We start from the raw sequence: 16,546 nt of genomic DNA on the forward strand, positions 1-16,546 counted from the left end.
GGATATCTCCAGGAGAAGAAAAGGCTAAGGAGTAAATCCTACACATGTCTGGAGTCCCTAAGACAGTTGGATGGCGCCTTGTATGCCTCCTTCCTATGGTCTGAAGCTCAACATCAAAAAAATGAAGATCATGGCCACTGGTCCCATCACCTCCTGGCAAATAGAAGGGGAAGAAATGGAGGCAGTGAGAGATTTTACTTTCTTGGGCTCCATGATCACTGCAGATGGTGACAGCAGTCACGAAATTAAAAGACGCCTGCTTCTTGGGAGAAAAGCAATGACAAACCTAGACAGCATCCTAAAAAGCAGAGACATCGTCTTGCCAACAAAGGTCCGTATAGTAAAAGCCATGATTTTCCCAGTAGTGATGTATGGAAGTGAGAGCTGGACCATAAAGAATGCTGATCGCCGAAGAATTGATGTTTTTGAATTATGGTGCTGGAGGAGACTCTTGAGAGTCCCATGGACTGCAAGAAGATGCTCTGGTCCATGGGGTCACGAAGAGTCGGACACGACTAAATGGCTAAACAACAACATGCCTCCTTCCAGAAACTCCTGCAGCCAAGCTGTGCTTTCCTTTGGACCGAGCTAGGCCGAGTGAGAGGGTTTAGTCTCATCTAGGCAGCCCAGGACCATATACACTGCCCAGGCTTGCACACCGGGAAGGTCACTTTGGTGCTGCTAACAACGGTTTGAATTCACTCCCAGAGGCACACTGTCGAGACTGATGCAAACAATAAGAGGCTGAAAAGGAAGATTTTTAGGGGTTTTTTGGAGCTGCACAAGCATACTGTCCTGGGCTGCCTTTGGGGTGCTCAGAAATGACATCTGTCCATGCCAGCCTTCCTAAAGCAAAGGCAGGACACTGAGGTCCAGCGCCGAGGGCCTTCTGGCGGTTCCCTCACTGAAAGAAGCCAAGTTACAGGGAACCAGGCAGAGGGCCTTCTCGGTAGTGGCACCCACCCTGTGGAAAGCCCTCCAACCAGATGTCAAAGAGAAAAATAACTACCAGACTTTTAGAAGACATCTAAAGGCAGCCCTGTTTAGGGAAGCTTTTAATGTTTAATAGGTTATTGTATTTTAGTGTTTTGTTGGAAGCTGCCCAGAGTGGCTGGGGTATAAATAAATTATTTTTTTTTATTATTATTATTATTATTATTATTATTATTATTAATTTGTGCTTAGAATTTTGCACTTTCTGCTTCGTGGATTAAAAGCAGTTCCTTCCCGAGAATCGGTGTATCACTGTCACACTTTCCTCCCTGACAATTGCCACATGGCAAGTTGCTTGAAAGGTTTGTGGATCAAAACTCCACCTCTTCTGCCCTTTGGTGCAGCTGTATTGAAAATGGGGGGAGGAGGATAAACAGGAGGCATTGTCACATAGCAGGGAGGGGCTTATCCGCCGGTGTCTCCGGCACTTTTCAGTAATCCAATCTGGGGGTTGGGGGAAGGGTGATTGAGAGCTGAGTTCTAATCTTGCATTAGTCACTGTTTTGCTCTGGAAAGAGCTCTCTGCATTTTCTTATATTATATATTTATCTATTAAATATATAAACTACCCTTCATCAAGAAGGGGATACAAGCGGGTATACAGCAATGCATCCTGTTGCGGGGAGTGCATTGCAGACCATGAATGGTCTGCAGACACCACAGCAGTTTTAACAAACACTGTTCTGTAGCAGCAATCCTTCTGCTGGTTTGGGTTTAGGGCCAAATTTGATGTGACACAAGGAAATCTATCTTCAGATTTCCTGCTTCCCTCCTCTTCCAAGGTAAAAGAAGCCATGGGCCCCTGAATCAGATTGGGACTATTGCTTTGGAGCAGAGAAGGTCTCTCCTTTCTCCTACACTGCGAATTGCCCTACCCACTTCAAGCTGGCATTTGCCCTGCAGAGCAAAACATACATGTGTGAAACAAGAATATTGAGGGGTCCCTTCAAGGGGTTCAGCTTCTTAAGGAAGACTGGACCTTCGGAGAGAGCGACCTTTTAAGGCTCAAACTGGTCAGGAAATGAACAGAGACCCAGATAAGGATATACAAAAGCAAAGCGGCTATAAGCCTGATCTTTATTAACTGTTGCAACAGGGTGCTCACTGCCACAAACAGGAAGCAGGAGGGACCCAGGACAAAGGTGTGCAAGCCCTTAAATAGACTTTTTAACTGCCCACCCTGGAGCCCAAGACCACCCCTCCATCATATATACATCACAGAAGGGGTGTAGCCCAAGACCACCCCACAATACATCATATGTACATCAGAGAAGGGGCGGTCTACAACAGAAATCTGAGTGCGTTGGTTTTTCCCTGTACGTAAGTAACCAGAGGTACCACTGTACAGAATTACAGGTGCCTCTGTGGAATAGTTGCCTGTGGCCTTGAACTATGGTGTGTGGTGGATGACAGGGGTTTGTGGGGGAATGTACTTGCATTACTTAAGGGCAGATTATTGACAAAAAGTTAAGTTTGGAAACACTTGGCTTAGAATTCAAGATCTGGTTTCAGCTCTGTAATCAATCCCCTGCTTCATCTTCCTTAATATTGCTGCTGTGACTGTGTGGGTGTTATTGGGCTACACAGCCCTACATTGGGTAAGAACAAAGCAACATAAACAAGGAAGTGGTTTGTTTTGCTTTAAGAATTAACAAATCCTGCTAATCCACTCCTTTTGTTGTTTCTAGTTGATGACCAGCCACAGTATCTCTGCTGTGTGCTGTTGCCATCTGCGGTGGTGCCAGTGTAAACGGAGGGAAGAAGATGGTGTTCTGGACACAGCTTGGTTTGCTGCTATGGAAAAATTTCACCTATAGGAGAAGGCAAACGGTAAGATCTCACACAATTGCTTGGTTTTCACGAAGTAGGTAAGGATACTGGTTGCTTGGTTCCCAATACAGGGCCTTCTTATAAAACCATTTTATATTTTTTTGTGCCAAACAGTAAACACAACTGGTTACTCACATGTGCAAATCTCCCATTGATCTGAGTAGTCTTTTCGATAAAAACAGCTACAGGATTTGTATAGTGGCTTTGATGTTCTATTGATCTGAAGATAAGTAATCGGTTAGTTGGATCTTATGATGCCCTGAAGAAGTCATGGAAAGGCTTTTTGATCTCTTGAAGGTTCTCGTTAACAGAAGAAGTGTAATGTTTGGTGATTCTTCCTCCATATAGCTACCACCTCCCACACTGTTGCAGAGAATATGGAGCAATTTCTTTTGGACATGGGGGGGGGATTCCATGAAAAATGCCCCCTCTCCTCTGTTAGTTGGTGCCTAATCAGAGAACAGGGCAGGCTCATGCTGCTTTTATTTACAATGCTGCCACCAAAAACTTCATAGAGAGATGTCTTAATTAAAAAAAATAGGTGCACACCCAGCAAAGACATTGTATGAAGAGGTACATATATTGTGTAAAATCAGTTGACTCCTCCCATTAGTGGACCAATCTAGGTAAACCTGGGGGAATCCCCATTTCTATGGCTGCAAATTTGGCCTCAGCATTTGGAAGCTGATACATACACATACACACCTCAGGATACCTTTGGGTCAAAGCATGTGTGTCCTCAGGCTGAAGAAACTGTAGATTAAGGAGCACATGCTGTGATCACCTGAGCTTTCCCACCCTGCAGGTTAGCAGGACACTCAATGCTGACTCCTCTCATGGACAATGCTTGATAATTCCTTAATTCTTACAAGAACTCAGCAGAGGTACCCAGTGGGGTAGCGTTGCCGTAGAACCAAAAGAACAATAAGAGCTTACGCAAAGAATTTACATTATGTTAAATTTATCAGTGGGGGAAAGATAGTGTCATCACCAGTTGCAGCTGTTGAGAATGAGTTTATTTTATAAGCCTTTTCTTCTCTCTGTGCTCAGGGGGGGGTCTATGCATCTCTGAAAGCCACTTCATGCCTCAAACAATGTGGGCATTAGCACACCAGAGCTTTTGCCACAATACATTTGTGAGACTTTAAGGTGCCACTGGTCTTGACTTTTGCTTGCTTGCTTGCTTGCTTGAGCTATTCCTGGTTGTATATTGTGTTCAAATTGCAAGGACAGGGACTGGAATTTTAAACCCTACACAGCTACCTGTTTGGAACTCATCCCAAAGATGGAGGAACTCTACCAGTATATAATTTACACCAGGCGTTGGGAGCCTTTGGCCCTCCAGATGTGGCTGAATAGCAACTCCCACCATCCCTGGCCGTTGGCTCTGCTTGCTGAGGCTGATGGGAGTTGTAGTTCAGCAACATCTGGAGGGCCAAAGGCTCACCACGCCTGGTTATGAATAGTGAGGTCACCAACGCTTGCACATGCATCATGCCCATACAGAGATGACACTGACACTGTCTGTGAGCGAGACTACCATCTTTGATAATTTTCCTGGTGGTTGGGGATTAACAGGGGTGGCAAGAGCTTTGGCCAACCAAAAAAGAATTGTATAGGTGTCCCGCTACTTATATTAAGGTTGTCATATTTCAAAAAGTTGAGTTGTTGGTTTTTTGCAACATCTCTCCCCCCCATCAAGTTTTTAAGCTGTTTTTTAGGAAATCCAGGCACTTTGACTAATTTTCAAAAATTCCACCCAAACGCCGTTTTTGGCAGACGAATCCCGGCTATGTCTGGGAAATTCTGGACGTATGGCAGCCCTAACTTACGCACAATTGACTCGCACACGAAGCACCAGGAAATAAATAATTTGGTTCGAACCTTGAAATGGCGGGAGAGAGCTGGTGAGTCCTCATGGCTCATGAGGAGACCCTCCCTGGAACCCAAAGAGAACTTCAGCGAGGGCGGAAGAAGCTTTGAAGAGACCGAAGACGCAGCAGGGCTTTGTTTAGGCTGCTCGGCCTCTCCGCCTAACAGCTGATGCATGTGGTAGCACAGCAGCCGAAGTTGCTTTTCTGCACATCCTTTAGCCTCCAGCTGGCCCCAGAGCTTCAATTCTAGTTGTGGGTATTTTTGGATGCCGTGTTTTTTGGTCTGGATTGGAGAGAGAGCAGCAGAGAGTGTGTTTAAAGAGTGTTTAGAGGGTGCTTCCCACTTAACAGTTTTTGCTTATGCATGCAGGGCCCAAAACATAACTCCCCTTGTAAGTGAGGGGACGCCTATATCAGCAGTCCCCTGGTGGATTGCAGTCAATATCCTGCCCCTTGCTACATCTAGCACGGTTTGCATCAGCTTCGTAGATAGCTGGCTGCTTTCAAATGCATAAATGAAGAGGAAGAGATGCTGAACAAGGAGGCGAGTGCATGTGTATTTGCTCAGCTCTTGCCCCTGAAGTTGCTTTTTCCTCCCACAGGGTTCAGCCAGGATATACTTTGTCCTGGCTGCCTTCCAGCAGCACAAATGTAACTCTTGCTCTGCACACGTCAAGCTGAGCTTTGTACCCGGCTTTCGCAATGCTTATTTCAGCTCCCGCCACCGCTGCTGCTTGGAAAACTGGCGGAGAAGGGAAATGCAGCCCAGGCTATTTACGGGACGAGCTCTTGTGGGAAAAGAATCTTTCACCATAAAGGAAAAGAAACCCACCCACTCCCCCTGTAAGGTTGAAGCACACATCTCTTTAGGTGTGTATAAAGTGAGATATCCCAAATTGCAACATCGTTAGTTGCAGAAGAATTAGAACTTTAGCATTTATATAGAAAATATTAATTTAAATATATTGCAAATATGAATTAATGTATCCTTGTACGGGAGGCCAGCATTATTGCCTCCTTAATGTAGATACGAGTAGTATGAGGAGTTGAAATAAAAGATGATTGCTCAAGATTACTTACTGAGATGGCATGCACACTCTGAGCCATTGAACTGCACCTTCACAGCAGATACGTAGCCTGGCTAGATGTTTTCATTTCCCCCCTTTTTAAAGACTCTAACCAATTTTCTGAAAAGAACAGCAATAAGCAATTTTTTCTCTCAATTCCGATAGAATCTGGTTTTGCGGGGGAACACAGCAAAACAGAGTATTTCATAAGGAACAACAGGATTGATATACATATGTGGCTATTGCTGTGTGTATACCACTTCCCAAACCAGCAGTTGGATGGCACTAGATTTAGAGTACAGTGGTACCTTGGTCGTCAAACGCCTTAGTTGTCAAATGAATCAGCTCCTGAATGTTGCAAGCCTGGGAGTGAGTGTTCCAGTTTGCGAACATTTTTTGGAAGCCAAACGTCCAATGCAACTTCAGCAACTTCTGATTGAGTGCAGGAAGCTCCTGCAGCCAATCGGAGGCAATTCAAGAACCAAGGTACCACTGCAAACTCGAGAAAAAAACGTGTTTCCTTTAACTTGCCTTGTGGCACACTCCATGGAAAAGGTTGTCTGCAAGTGACATAATACTTCAAGGGATTTAAGACAGACTCTCCAGGTTCAGATTCCAGATTTGGGGGAGATGGGCCAATTTTGGGCCACCTAAAATGGTCCAAAAGGATATCAAATTTGAATTCGCCAGTTTTTATATGCCTAGTTGTCAAATGAATCAGCTCCTGAATGTTGCAAGCCTGGGAGCGAGTGTTTCAGTTTGCGAACGTTCTTTGTGAACGTTTTGCGAATCTTACTATTCTAATTGTTTTATGTTGCGTTCTTATTTTAATGATACTGTTTTTTTGTTTTGCTGTTGTACACTGCTTGGATATATAAAGAAATATTAAGCGGTTTGCAAATGCTGCTATTTTATTATTATTATTATTATTATTATTATTATTATTATTATTATTATTGCCTCCCAGCTTGACCACACCTCTCCTAGTGCAAGTTGGGCCCCTCCTCAACCACTTGAATGATCCCTCTTTCCTTGACTGACCACCTGGGTGATTCTGTGAGGGTGGTAGTGAGGAGGACCCAACATAAGCCACACGAGTGTCCCAACCTTACAGTTTTAATCTGGGAAGCATACGGATTAACCTCTGAACATCCACCAGGCATCTGAGCCATTAGTCCAGCTTTTCCAGACTAATTTTGTATTGGACCAAGATAGGTCCATCCACCATTAGCTTTGGCTATGATTTTTTTTAACAGACAGCATGAATCTGCATTATATTTAAGCACTGTTAAGTTTCACTGCTGTGGGAGCAAGGAATGCTACCACATTAAAGTCATTTTATTATTTATGCATTTGTTATCATTATATCTCCCCTTTTTCCCATTGAGACCTAGGTGTGAGAACTGCTAGGATAGATAGATAGATAGATAGATAGATAGATAGATAGATAGATGATAGATGATAGATAGATAGATAGATAGATAGATAGATAGATAGATAGATGATAGATGATAGATGATAGATGATAGATGATAGATAGATAGATAGATAGATAGATAGATAGATAGAGATCCCACTGAGTATTTGGGTATCTGATTTTCAGATAAGAAAAGGTTTAGAAAAGGGGAATAAAAGATCCCCAGAAATAAAATATAGTCAAACCTTGGTTGTCGACTGTAATCCATTCCAGAAGCCCATTCGGCTTCCAAAATGTTGGCAACCAACACATGGCTTCTGATTGGTTGCAGGAGCTTCCTGCCCTCAAGCGGAAGCCTCATTGGACACTTGGCTTCCAAAAAACGTTGAAAAAAATGGAGCATTTGCTTTCAGGTTTTCAGCGTTCGGGAACCGAAACGTTCCCGAACGGAGGAGTTCGGGAGCCAAGGTTTGACTGTAACGAAAAGAGAGGTCTAGCGTGCTATGACATGACACATCTATTAAAGGCGCCTGAGCTCTGCCTTTTGCTGCCCGCTCACCCCGCCATAGAGCCTCGCATCCAAATGCTGGCCAGACTAGACTTGCTTAGCTTCAGCAAAATTTTCTGTACCCTGTGACTTCAGGCCATGCTGTGGAAATTGCTCTGTTAGTCCTACCGTGTTTGGGGGAAGGTGTGGGATTTATTTACAGTTTAGACTTAGCTGAGTTACAGTAACACCCCCAGTCCTTCTTCATGCCTTGGCCCTATGTTAAATGTCAGTTGCCTAATTTTAGATACATGTTGATGCCGCTACGAATGCTCTAAACAGCACTCCTGCACTGACATGTAAAACATTATATATATGACAGTTGGCAGTGACTGTGTGGATAAGTATATTGTTACGCTCTCCCAACTGTTTTCCAAGTGGTGCGAAGTTCCAGGACTGAAGTGACCTTACTCAGGTTTGGTTCATTGGAGGCTTCTTAGAATTTTGTGATTTCTGTGACTATTTACATATATACACATTGACCAAAGGAGGAGTCACACCTTCAATTCTCCAACAGGCACCCAAAGTCCACTGCTCCTGCGTCAGGTTTCTGCTCCAGGGAGACAGCACCCCAAAAACACATTCCAACTTAGATTACAGTTTACCCCATCGTTTGCTTCACAGATTACACCATCCTTGGTCCCCAACAATTTCCTAGCCATTGTTGGCCCATTTACCTGCAGTTTTCCCAGCAAATGAGATTTTTTTGACAACTTTCCTTTGATTATTAAGTCAGCTTCCAGCACTAACTGATAGTTCCATTGAACCTCCCTTGTCCAAGCCACCAATCCCACAACACTATGAAGTATTTCCCTGGAGGTTTATGGATTTATTTATTTTTTTCTGGGGCAACTGTATTTTTGTGAGAAAATAACCACATATGCTGTGGTGGGTTGAAAAGCTTGTGGATATGATAAGAGAAAACACTATGTAATTTTTACCCTGTGTTTTCATGAGATACGTGAATTCCACAAAGCAGCCCGTGCATCAGTGACCCATTGACGAAGTTTTCATGAAACACTGAAATGCAGTATCTTCTTCATAAGTGTTATTACGCTGACATAAAGACGCAACTCTAATACTGCTTGTGAAGGACTTTACCACATTGTCCTCAGTTTCCTATTGATAACAAATGTGGATGATTAATATTTTGTTTCTTCTTTCCTCTTCTCTCTTCTAGTTCCAGCTGCTGATTGAAATCATTTGGCCTTTACTTATCTTCTTTATATTGATCTCTGTACGGCTATCATTTCCACCCTATGAACAACATGAATGTAAGTATGGAACATGCATATGCTTTGCTTTATATTTGGTGATGTTGAGAAGGAAGGAAGGAAGGAAGGAAGGAAGGAAGGAAGGAAGGAAGGAAGGAAGGGATTGCCTTCATCCTCTCCCTTCTCCTGCATGCAGGTTTGGCATCTATAGCACAGATGGACCTAAGGTAGCATGGAAGAGAAACACCTTTGCTGTGCATTATGGCAAAAACAAGCAAACAAAAATGGTAGTACAAAGCTAAGCTTGATAACTTGCAGAGGATACTCGGTCAAATTGGTAGAAAGACACCAAGGATAAATGCAACTAAACTGCCATATAACAGTGGCTTTCCGGGTGATTAACAACCCACCATGTTTCTTCCTGTGCCAATGGGTCAACAAATACCAGTTGTTTTAACAATATTGATATTACTGTTTGCCTTCTGAGAAAAGAAGATACTCTTCATTTTATGCATTAAGTGCAGTTCAGTTACATCAAACATTTTGCCAGGTCATGAACACACGCAGGTGTACCTTCCTCCCCCTATACCAAGATCTGGGGCTGTTCAGAGAAACCTTGATTGCAGGTGACTGTGACCTCTTTAGGTCTGCTTAGGAATTTAAGGGACAGAACTGTTATCTAATGTTCCAACGTTCTTTGGTGTTTTTTCGACATGAGCTTTGGATAGCTTACCACATAATATTGCGACAGCAGCGAAGCTGTAGGTGCATAGCTCTTTAAACCACTGGATATTTTAAATATGGCTCGGTTAATGATTTTTAAAGTGATTCAACAACGGGAATTTTTTCAGGCATCAATTCTATACACACCTATCTGGGAGTGAGTAGTTTTAAGGAAAATTGAAATTCCCCAAGGTATACAAGCACATTTTGTGTGTCCACTGTATTCGCTGTTCAAAAAATTTCTGAAGGTTTTTGAAAGTTCTCTGGCTATTTTCCTGTTGTTGTTTGCTAGCTGTAAACTCTTTGCATACATTAGAAACCTCTGTGATAGAGAGATGCATCTTCTCTCATGGTGGACACGGAATAATATTTTTTTGAGGGGTGGAGACACACTGAGGACAAAGGTTTTTCAAAAGGAGAGAAAGCAACTTGATGGCCTAATATGTACATTCCTAAGTTTTGTCCTTGTGTTTCAGGTCATTTTCCAAACAAGGCCATGCCTTCAGCTGGAACGTTGCCATGGGTCCAAGGGATTATTTGCAATGCCAACAATCCCTGCTTCCGCTACCCAACTCCTGGAGAGTCACCGGGCATTGTTGGAAATTTTAACAAATCTATGTGAGTACCATATCTTCCTTTATGAATCTCTTGCCCAGGGAGTAGTGAAGGGACAAGTATGAAGAACGGAATGGAGGCAAAACGGCTTTGCACTGGTCTGCATTATAAAAGGTGCTGGCTGTTCTTTTTTTTTGGCACCCCTGCAAGAAGCCTTTGTAGAAAAGTACACTTGGTTCTGAGATAGTGGCTGTGCTTGGCAGGGTGAATGTTGGGGCGGAACATACAGGGCAGTGAATCGGGAAAAGTTTCATCCAGGGCAAAACTTTGCAGGTAGGAAGCAGTAGGAAAAGTGGATTAAAGGGGAGGGCAAAACTGCAGCTCTTTAGGACCTTACGGTAAAGGTAAAGGGACCCCTGACCATTAGGTCCAGTCGCGGCCGACTCTGGGGTTGCGGCGCTCATCTTGCTTTATTGGCTGAGGGAGCCGGCATACAGCTTCCGGGTCATGTGGCCAGCATGACTAAGCCGCTTCTGGCAAACCAGAGCAGCGCACGGAAACCTTAGCAGTTCCTATAATTGTGACTTCACTCATTAGATAAGATCACCGACATGGAGAAGCAGCTAGGCTTGCTCAGCACGCAGAAATCACTTGGAAGGGTACCTGCACAGTTTGCGTCATAACTTTCTTTCTATGATGGCTAGAGATGTACATTTTTAAAATGAAAGCTGAGAGTCTGGGGTCCTTGTGTGGGGGCACCAATAAGTGGCAATCCTGAGTTATTCAAGTACATTTTTGACTAGTACAAATGAGGATGGTCCTGTTTCTCGCTTGATCCTATTAGGATCAGATAACTCTGCTCTGTCTTAGCATGCTTATTGCATCTGAGGAGTGAATGACCAGCTGCCCTTTGCTCTGGAACTGTGACCAACCTCTCTAATCACGTGTCTAAGTTGCAACACCTTCTGAGGTCCTGATCCCAAGAGGAAATGGGAAGCATGTTGTCACACCTGGAGTTTTTGATGTAAAAGAATAAAGCATTTATATGAGCAGCTGGTCAGAAAAACACCAAAATTTAATTGGCGAAGGGAGAAAATGCAAATGGCACATCCAGCCACTAATTCACACGGGACACAATCCTGTTGGAACGAGCGCTCACAAAACACGGTGGTGCTCTTCCCTAACCCTCATATGTTTTAGTGGGACTTGCAAAACAGATCCATGAGTCTTATTTCCCCACTTTCAATTGTAAACGGGAATGTGCAATACAAAGAACAGAATTTGGGGGTCAAGCGATCTATCCTTCTTTCCCCCTCTTATATTATCCTATCTTCCTTAGCGTTTCCCGCCTGTTCTCTGATGCCAAACGATTGCTACTGTATAGCCAGAAAGACACCAGCATTAAGGATGCACAGAAAGTTGCAGGGAAACTGCAGAAAGTTGGGAAGACTATTTCAGGTAAATGAACAAAGGATGTGCTGTACATATGGTGTTGCGTCAATAAGATGGAAAGGGCTCACTGATGCTTAAATGTGCACTGGCTAACTTTGTAAGGGGGCCCCCAACCATACCACAACAAGGAGTTCACCCCCATCTGTCCCTACCCCATGGCTGGACCCCTGTGTTTACCAGAAAAGTAAAGGCACTTTTCAGGTAAAAAAGATAACTGAATCAGAAGCTGGAATTTAAAATATAGCTGCAATCCTGTGCATGCTTAGTTGTAAATCAACCCTTCAAAATCGATAAAAGATCTGTTTTCAGAGAAAGTATGTTTAATGCTTTCATCTTAATGTGAAATAGGCCACTATTTCTTTCAGAGAGCCCCTTCATTCTCCCCAAATGTGTTTGGTTTCTTGTGTGTCAGCATCTCTATTTCAGTACTTTCCCCCATCCTCAGCTCTCTGTGGTTTATGTGTTTGTGGAGCCTTTACACTGAGGTGGCAACGACTTTGTTGTTATTTATTGTTGTTTATATACATATACATATACACACACACATATATATCTGTGTGTGTGTGTGTGTGCATTCTTATTTACTTACTTACTTACTTACTTACTTACTTACTTACTTAAAGGTAAAGGGACCCCTGACCATTCAGTCCAGTCGTGGCTGACTCAGGGGTTGCGGCACTCATCTCGCTTTATTGGCCGAGGGAGCCAACGTTTGTCCACAGACACTACATTGAAAAGTGTGTGTGAACAAATGACTAGCAGAAGCAAGTGTAGTAATAATAATAGTAGTAGTAGTAGTAATAATAATAGGTAAAGGTAAAGGAAAGGGACCCCTGACTATTAGGTCCAGTCATGACCGACTCTGGGGTTGCGGCGCTCATCTCACTTTATTGGCCAAGGGAGTACAGCTTCCGGGTCATGTGGCCAGCAGGACTAAGCCGCTTCTGGCGAACCAGAGCAGCGCACGGAAACGCTGTTTACCTTCCCACCTGAGCGGTACCTATTTATCTACTTGCACTTTGACGTGCTTTTGAACTGCTAGGTTGGCAGGAGCAGGGACTGAGCAACGGGAGCTCACCCTGTCACAGGGATTCGAACCGCCAACCTTCTGATCGGCAAATCCTAGGCTCTGTGGTTTAACCCAGCGCCACCCGCGTCCCTGATTTACTTACTTACTGCTTATATAGCAGACATAGGGTGTGGTGTTCTATGAAGGGATCAGATATATGTGGCAAAATAAACTTTCAGCCCCAGGACCATTCTTTTGACCCTTCTGAGAAGATAGGCTTGAATCATGCATTAGGCCCCCTCTTTTTTACCTTCTTGTTTCTGATACAGGAACTGGGCTGGGAGAAATAGCTGCTACTGTCATATGTAAGCAAGGTGGAAGAGGAGGTTCCCTATTGTTGTTGTTAAACCATCACCCTCAACCCCTGTGCTTTATGTGTGAATGGGGAAAACACCTGAACGATAAATATGTTTGCTCTCACTACGTTTCTTCTCTAACATGATGTTCCATTTCTTCACCCTCCCCTCTCATCTTCTCCATTGCAAGAGTTCTTCCGCATTTCTCGTAGTTTTTATTCAGACTTTAAAGGGAGTGTGATTTCTTTGTAATGCAAAACCACACTCCTTGGAAAGCTGCAAGGGAAATTCATTGAAGAAGATGCCTGGGCTGTAGCATCTGTGTGCTTTTTTTGAATATTTTGCCCATGTTTGGTTGGTTAATGTTTTATGAGGACGGTGCTTGTAATCTGCTAGCTCATGTTGATGATGCTTGTAAAGAAGTGAGTAAGGTATCCAGTCAAAGTGCAAATCCTGTAAGTTGGCAGAAAACACCTAGTGATTTCGGCAGCTAACGCCATAAAATTACTTGTTGCAGGATTAAATGAGTAATGAGTATCTCTGAGCTTAAATTTTATTGTTAACTCTATTTGTAATTATCCATCTATATAAAACAGTGATATGTATAAAAACAATTTTAAAAAATTACAGCGATGCAGTTTAAAACCACAGTATACACATAATATTAGCTGAAATCCAATTAAGATGAGAACTCCACTTAGACCTGTTAAATATGTTGAAATGAGCTCTCCCTAACCTTCTGAGGTATGAAATGTATACGAAGTTTCCAAATTCACATCCTTCAGAACTTTGTTTTCATTTTAAGTATGAGTGCTAGGAACAGATGGGGAAGGTGTTCAATAGAGAAGAGAGTAGCCAGCACTACTGAAATGTTAGTCAACAGATTGCTTATTGGAATGTTGACTAATAAGAATAATAAATTTTATTATTTGTTCCTCGCCCATCTGACAGGGTTGCCTCAGCCACTCTTGAGTGGCTTACAGCATATACAAAAACATAGTAAAACATGGTGTGCATGAGTTTGAGAGTGATATACAGTGCTCAAAGTGAGTACGGAAAGGATGGTTAGGCCCAATCTGATTGTTTCCCTCTTTAAAAAGAAAAGCGGGGTGATACCTTGTCTCCCTTTGAGCATTGGTGGGATGTGAAGTAGTGTGTGTGCATGGTTAGCATGTGTCGGAAACACATGGGCGTAAGATTAGTTTGTGTTTGCGTGCATACAACAAAAGATGTTGCACTTCAGAGAACAAGCATGCGCCTCCTCTTGTTCTGCAATAGAGCTGACGTTTCCTGAAAGTCTTCTACAGATGGAAAACACTGACAAGAGTTGAGCAAAATATTAATAAACAGCACTTTGCATTTCAAGTGTATAAGGCACTTCATAAAAGTGATCTTAGTAATCCTGGCGACAGGCCATTGCTGTTCCATCGATATTGCAGATTGGCGGCTGGGCAGGGGCCAAGCTGAGGTGGAGAAAACAGTGACTTTGCTAAGGCCACACAGTGAGCGCCTGGCCGATGCGAACTGTGAACTGTCAGCATTTTGCAGCTCATGCTCTTCTTAACCAATACCCTGATGCTGGGGAAAGGAATGGCAACAGCAGCGAAAAGTGAAATGTATGGTGTTAATGCTAATAAAATGAAAGCTAACAAAATGATTGGATAAACAAGGCCTGGGGCAAGCACATGTTTGTTTTATAAGGCAACTTGAGAATGTGCAGTCGAATGTGTGTACTTTTTTAAAAAAAGAAGAACATTGTGCACTGCAATTCAGAATGTTTGTATGACAGACACCATATTGTTGGTGCGAGCTGTGCTGAACAAAAGGGTGCTTGTCCTTTATGTTACACTCACACAGTCTCCGGGAAAATTCGTCAGAAGCTGTTGTAGCAATGACCTATAGCTTCAGGGTTCTGTTGCCAGCAAATGGAAAAGAAAGACCACGCACAGAAATGAAAAGCACCTTTCAGGATTAGATGACCATTATTTCTAAAGCATAAAGAGGAGGCCTTGAAAACATACATGCTACTTCAGGTTTTCAGTTTCCCCAAGTAGTAGGAAATCTGAGGGCACCTTTTTTCAGAGTGACTTTCCTCATGATGAGACAATACAGTGGTACCTTCAGGTTACATACGCTTCAGGTTACAGTCCTAACCCAGAAATAGTACCTCAGGTTAAGAACTTTGCTTCAGGATGAGAACAGAAATTGTGGGGCGGCAGCGGGAGGCCTCATTAGTTAAAGTGGTGCTTCTGGTTAAGAACAGTTTCAGGTTAAGAATGGACCTCCGGAACGAATTAAGTACTTAACCCGAGGTACCACTGTACTTAACAATGCTTTTGTAATATCTGTTTGCTTACGATGGGCAATTACCAACATTGAATCAGTGTTGGCCCCCCAAAAGCAACTGCAGACCCATGCAGCTCCCCTGGGGCTGCAAAACTCAGGCATTTTTCTTTGGCTAGATATGAATGGCAAAAATATTTCCTTTATCCCCCACACTGGCAGGTGGGGTATGATCCAGACTCCATTGGCTTTGAGATGTCACCAGGAACCATAAAGCCATATTAAGCTTTCTCTCCTGCAGCTATCACAAACATCTGGGCAGCTGGCTTTTTCTTCACTTTCCGTGTAAGAACAGTGTGTTCCATAATAACACCATAATTGCATGCCGGTTTTTTTATTATTTTTATATTTTGCATTGCTTCATCTGGCCCACAGTGAGACAAAACAGATGAGAAGTTGCAGGGATGGTACAACTGGGAGGAGAGTAGCAGGACCCTTTCACCCTTCCAAACTATGCCCTCCCACTGCCACATTATGGCCATTCAGCAGCTGCCATGTTTGCTGCCAGTTCTTTACTTCAGCCCTAAAGCTTTCTGGCTTGCCCCATTTTAGCTCACCATAAAATAATATTCTATGCAGTGGTACCTCAGGTTAAGAACTTAATTCGTTGTGGAGGTCCGTTCTTAACCTGAAACCATTCTTAACCTGAGGTACCACTTTAGCTAATGGGACCTCCTGCTGCCATCGTGCGATTTCTGTTCTCATCCTGAGGTAAAGTTCTTAACCCGAGGTACTACTTCCGGGTTAGTGGAGTCTGTAACCTGAAGTGTTTGTAACCTAAGGTGTTTGTAACCTGAGGTACCACTGTACTAGATTGGGACATGTCAACAACTATACCAGGACAGTGTCGCAACTCCTCACCTGCTCACCCCCACCTCCAGGTACTGTATATGTTTTGCTAGTCTTATCAAAACTGTTTTGGATTCCTCCAGAATTCCTAGGACTACAGAATCGTAGATTTGGAAGGGACCCCAAGATTCAACTACTCCAACCCCTCTGCAGGATGTCTTGCCAAAGCAGAACTCTCCACATTAGTTTTTGCTTTTTAGCAAAACTGTGTTGTGGGTCGAAGCTCTGAAGACCATGTCCCTTTTCAAAGCCACTGCTTGTTCACCTTTCAAAATTCCTTCAGGAGAGAATTCCCAAATGGGACTAGGAATGTTACT

The 16,546-nt window shown here is 43.3% G+C and overlaps 1 protein-coding gene across 1 annotated transcript in view; it reads left to right on the plus strand.

Moving 5' to 3' along the window:
* ABCA1 (ATP binding cassette subfamily A member 1) overlaps window positions 1-16,546 on the plus strand; it is a 105,964-nt gene that overhangs the window by 16,052 nt on the left and 73,366 nt on the right. The window contains exons 2-5 of the mRNA XM_081893604.1: window positions 2,682-2,823; window positions 8,909-9,002; window positions 10,142-10,283; window positions 11,560-11,678. Coding sequence (XP_081749730.1) covers window positions 2,758-2,823; window positions 8,909-9,002; window positions 10,142-10,283; window positions 11,560-11,678 — 421 coding nt within the window. The 5' untranslated portion in view covers window positions 2,682-2,757. The remainder of the gene's footprint in view (window positions 1-2,681; window positions 2,824-8,908; window positions 9,003-10,141; window positions 10,284-11,559; window positions 11,679-16,546) is intronic.

Source organism: Podarcis melisellensis, assembly GCF_964234715.1.
Source record: "Podarcis melisellensis genome assembly, chromosome: 17".
NCBI lineage: Eukaryota > Metazoa > Chordata > Lepidosauria > Squamata > Lacertidae > Podarcis > Podarcis melisellensis.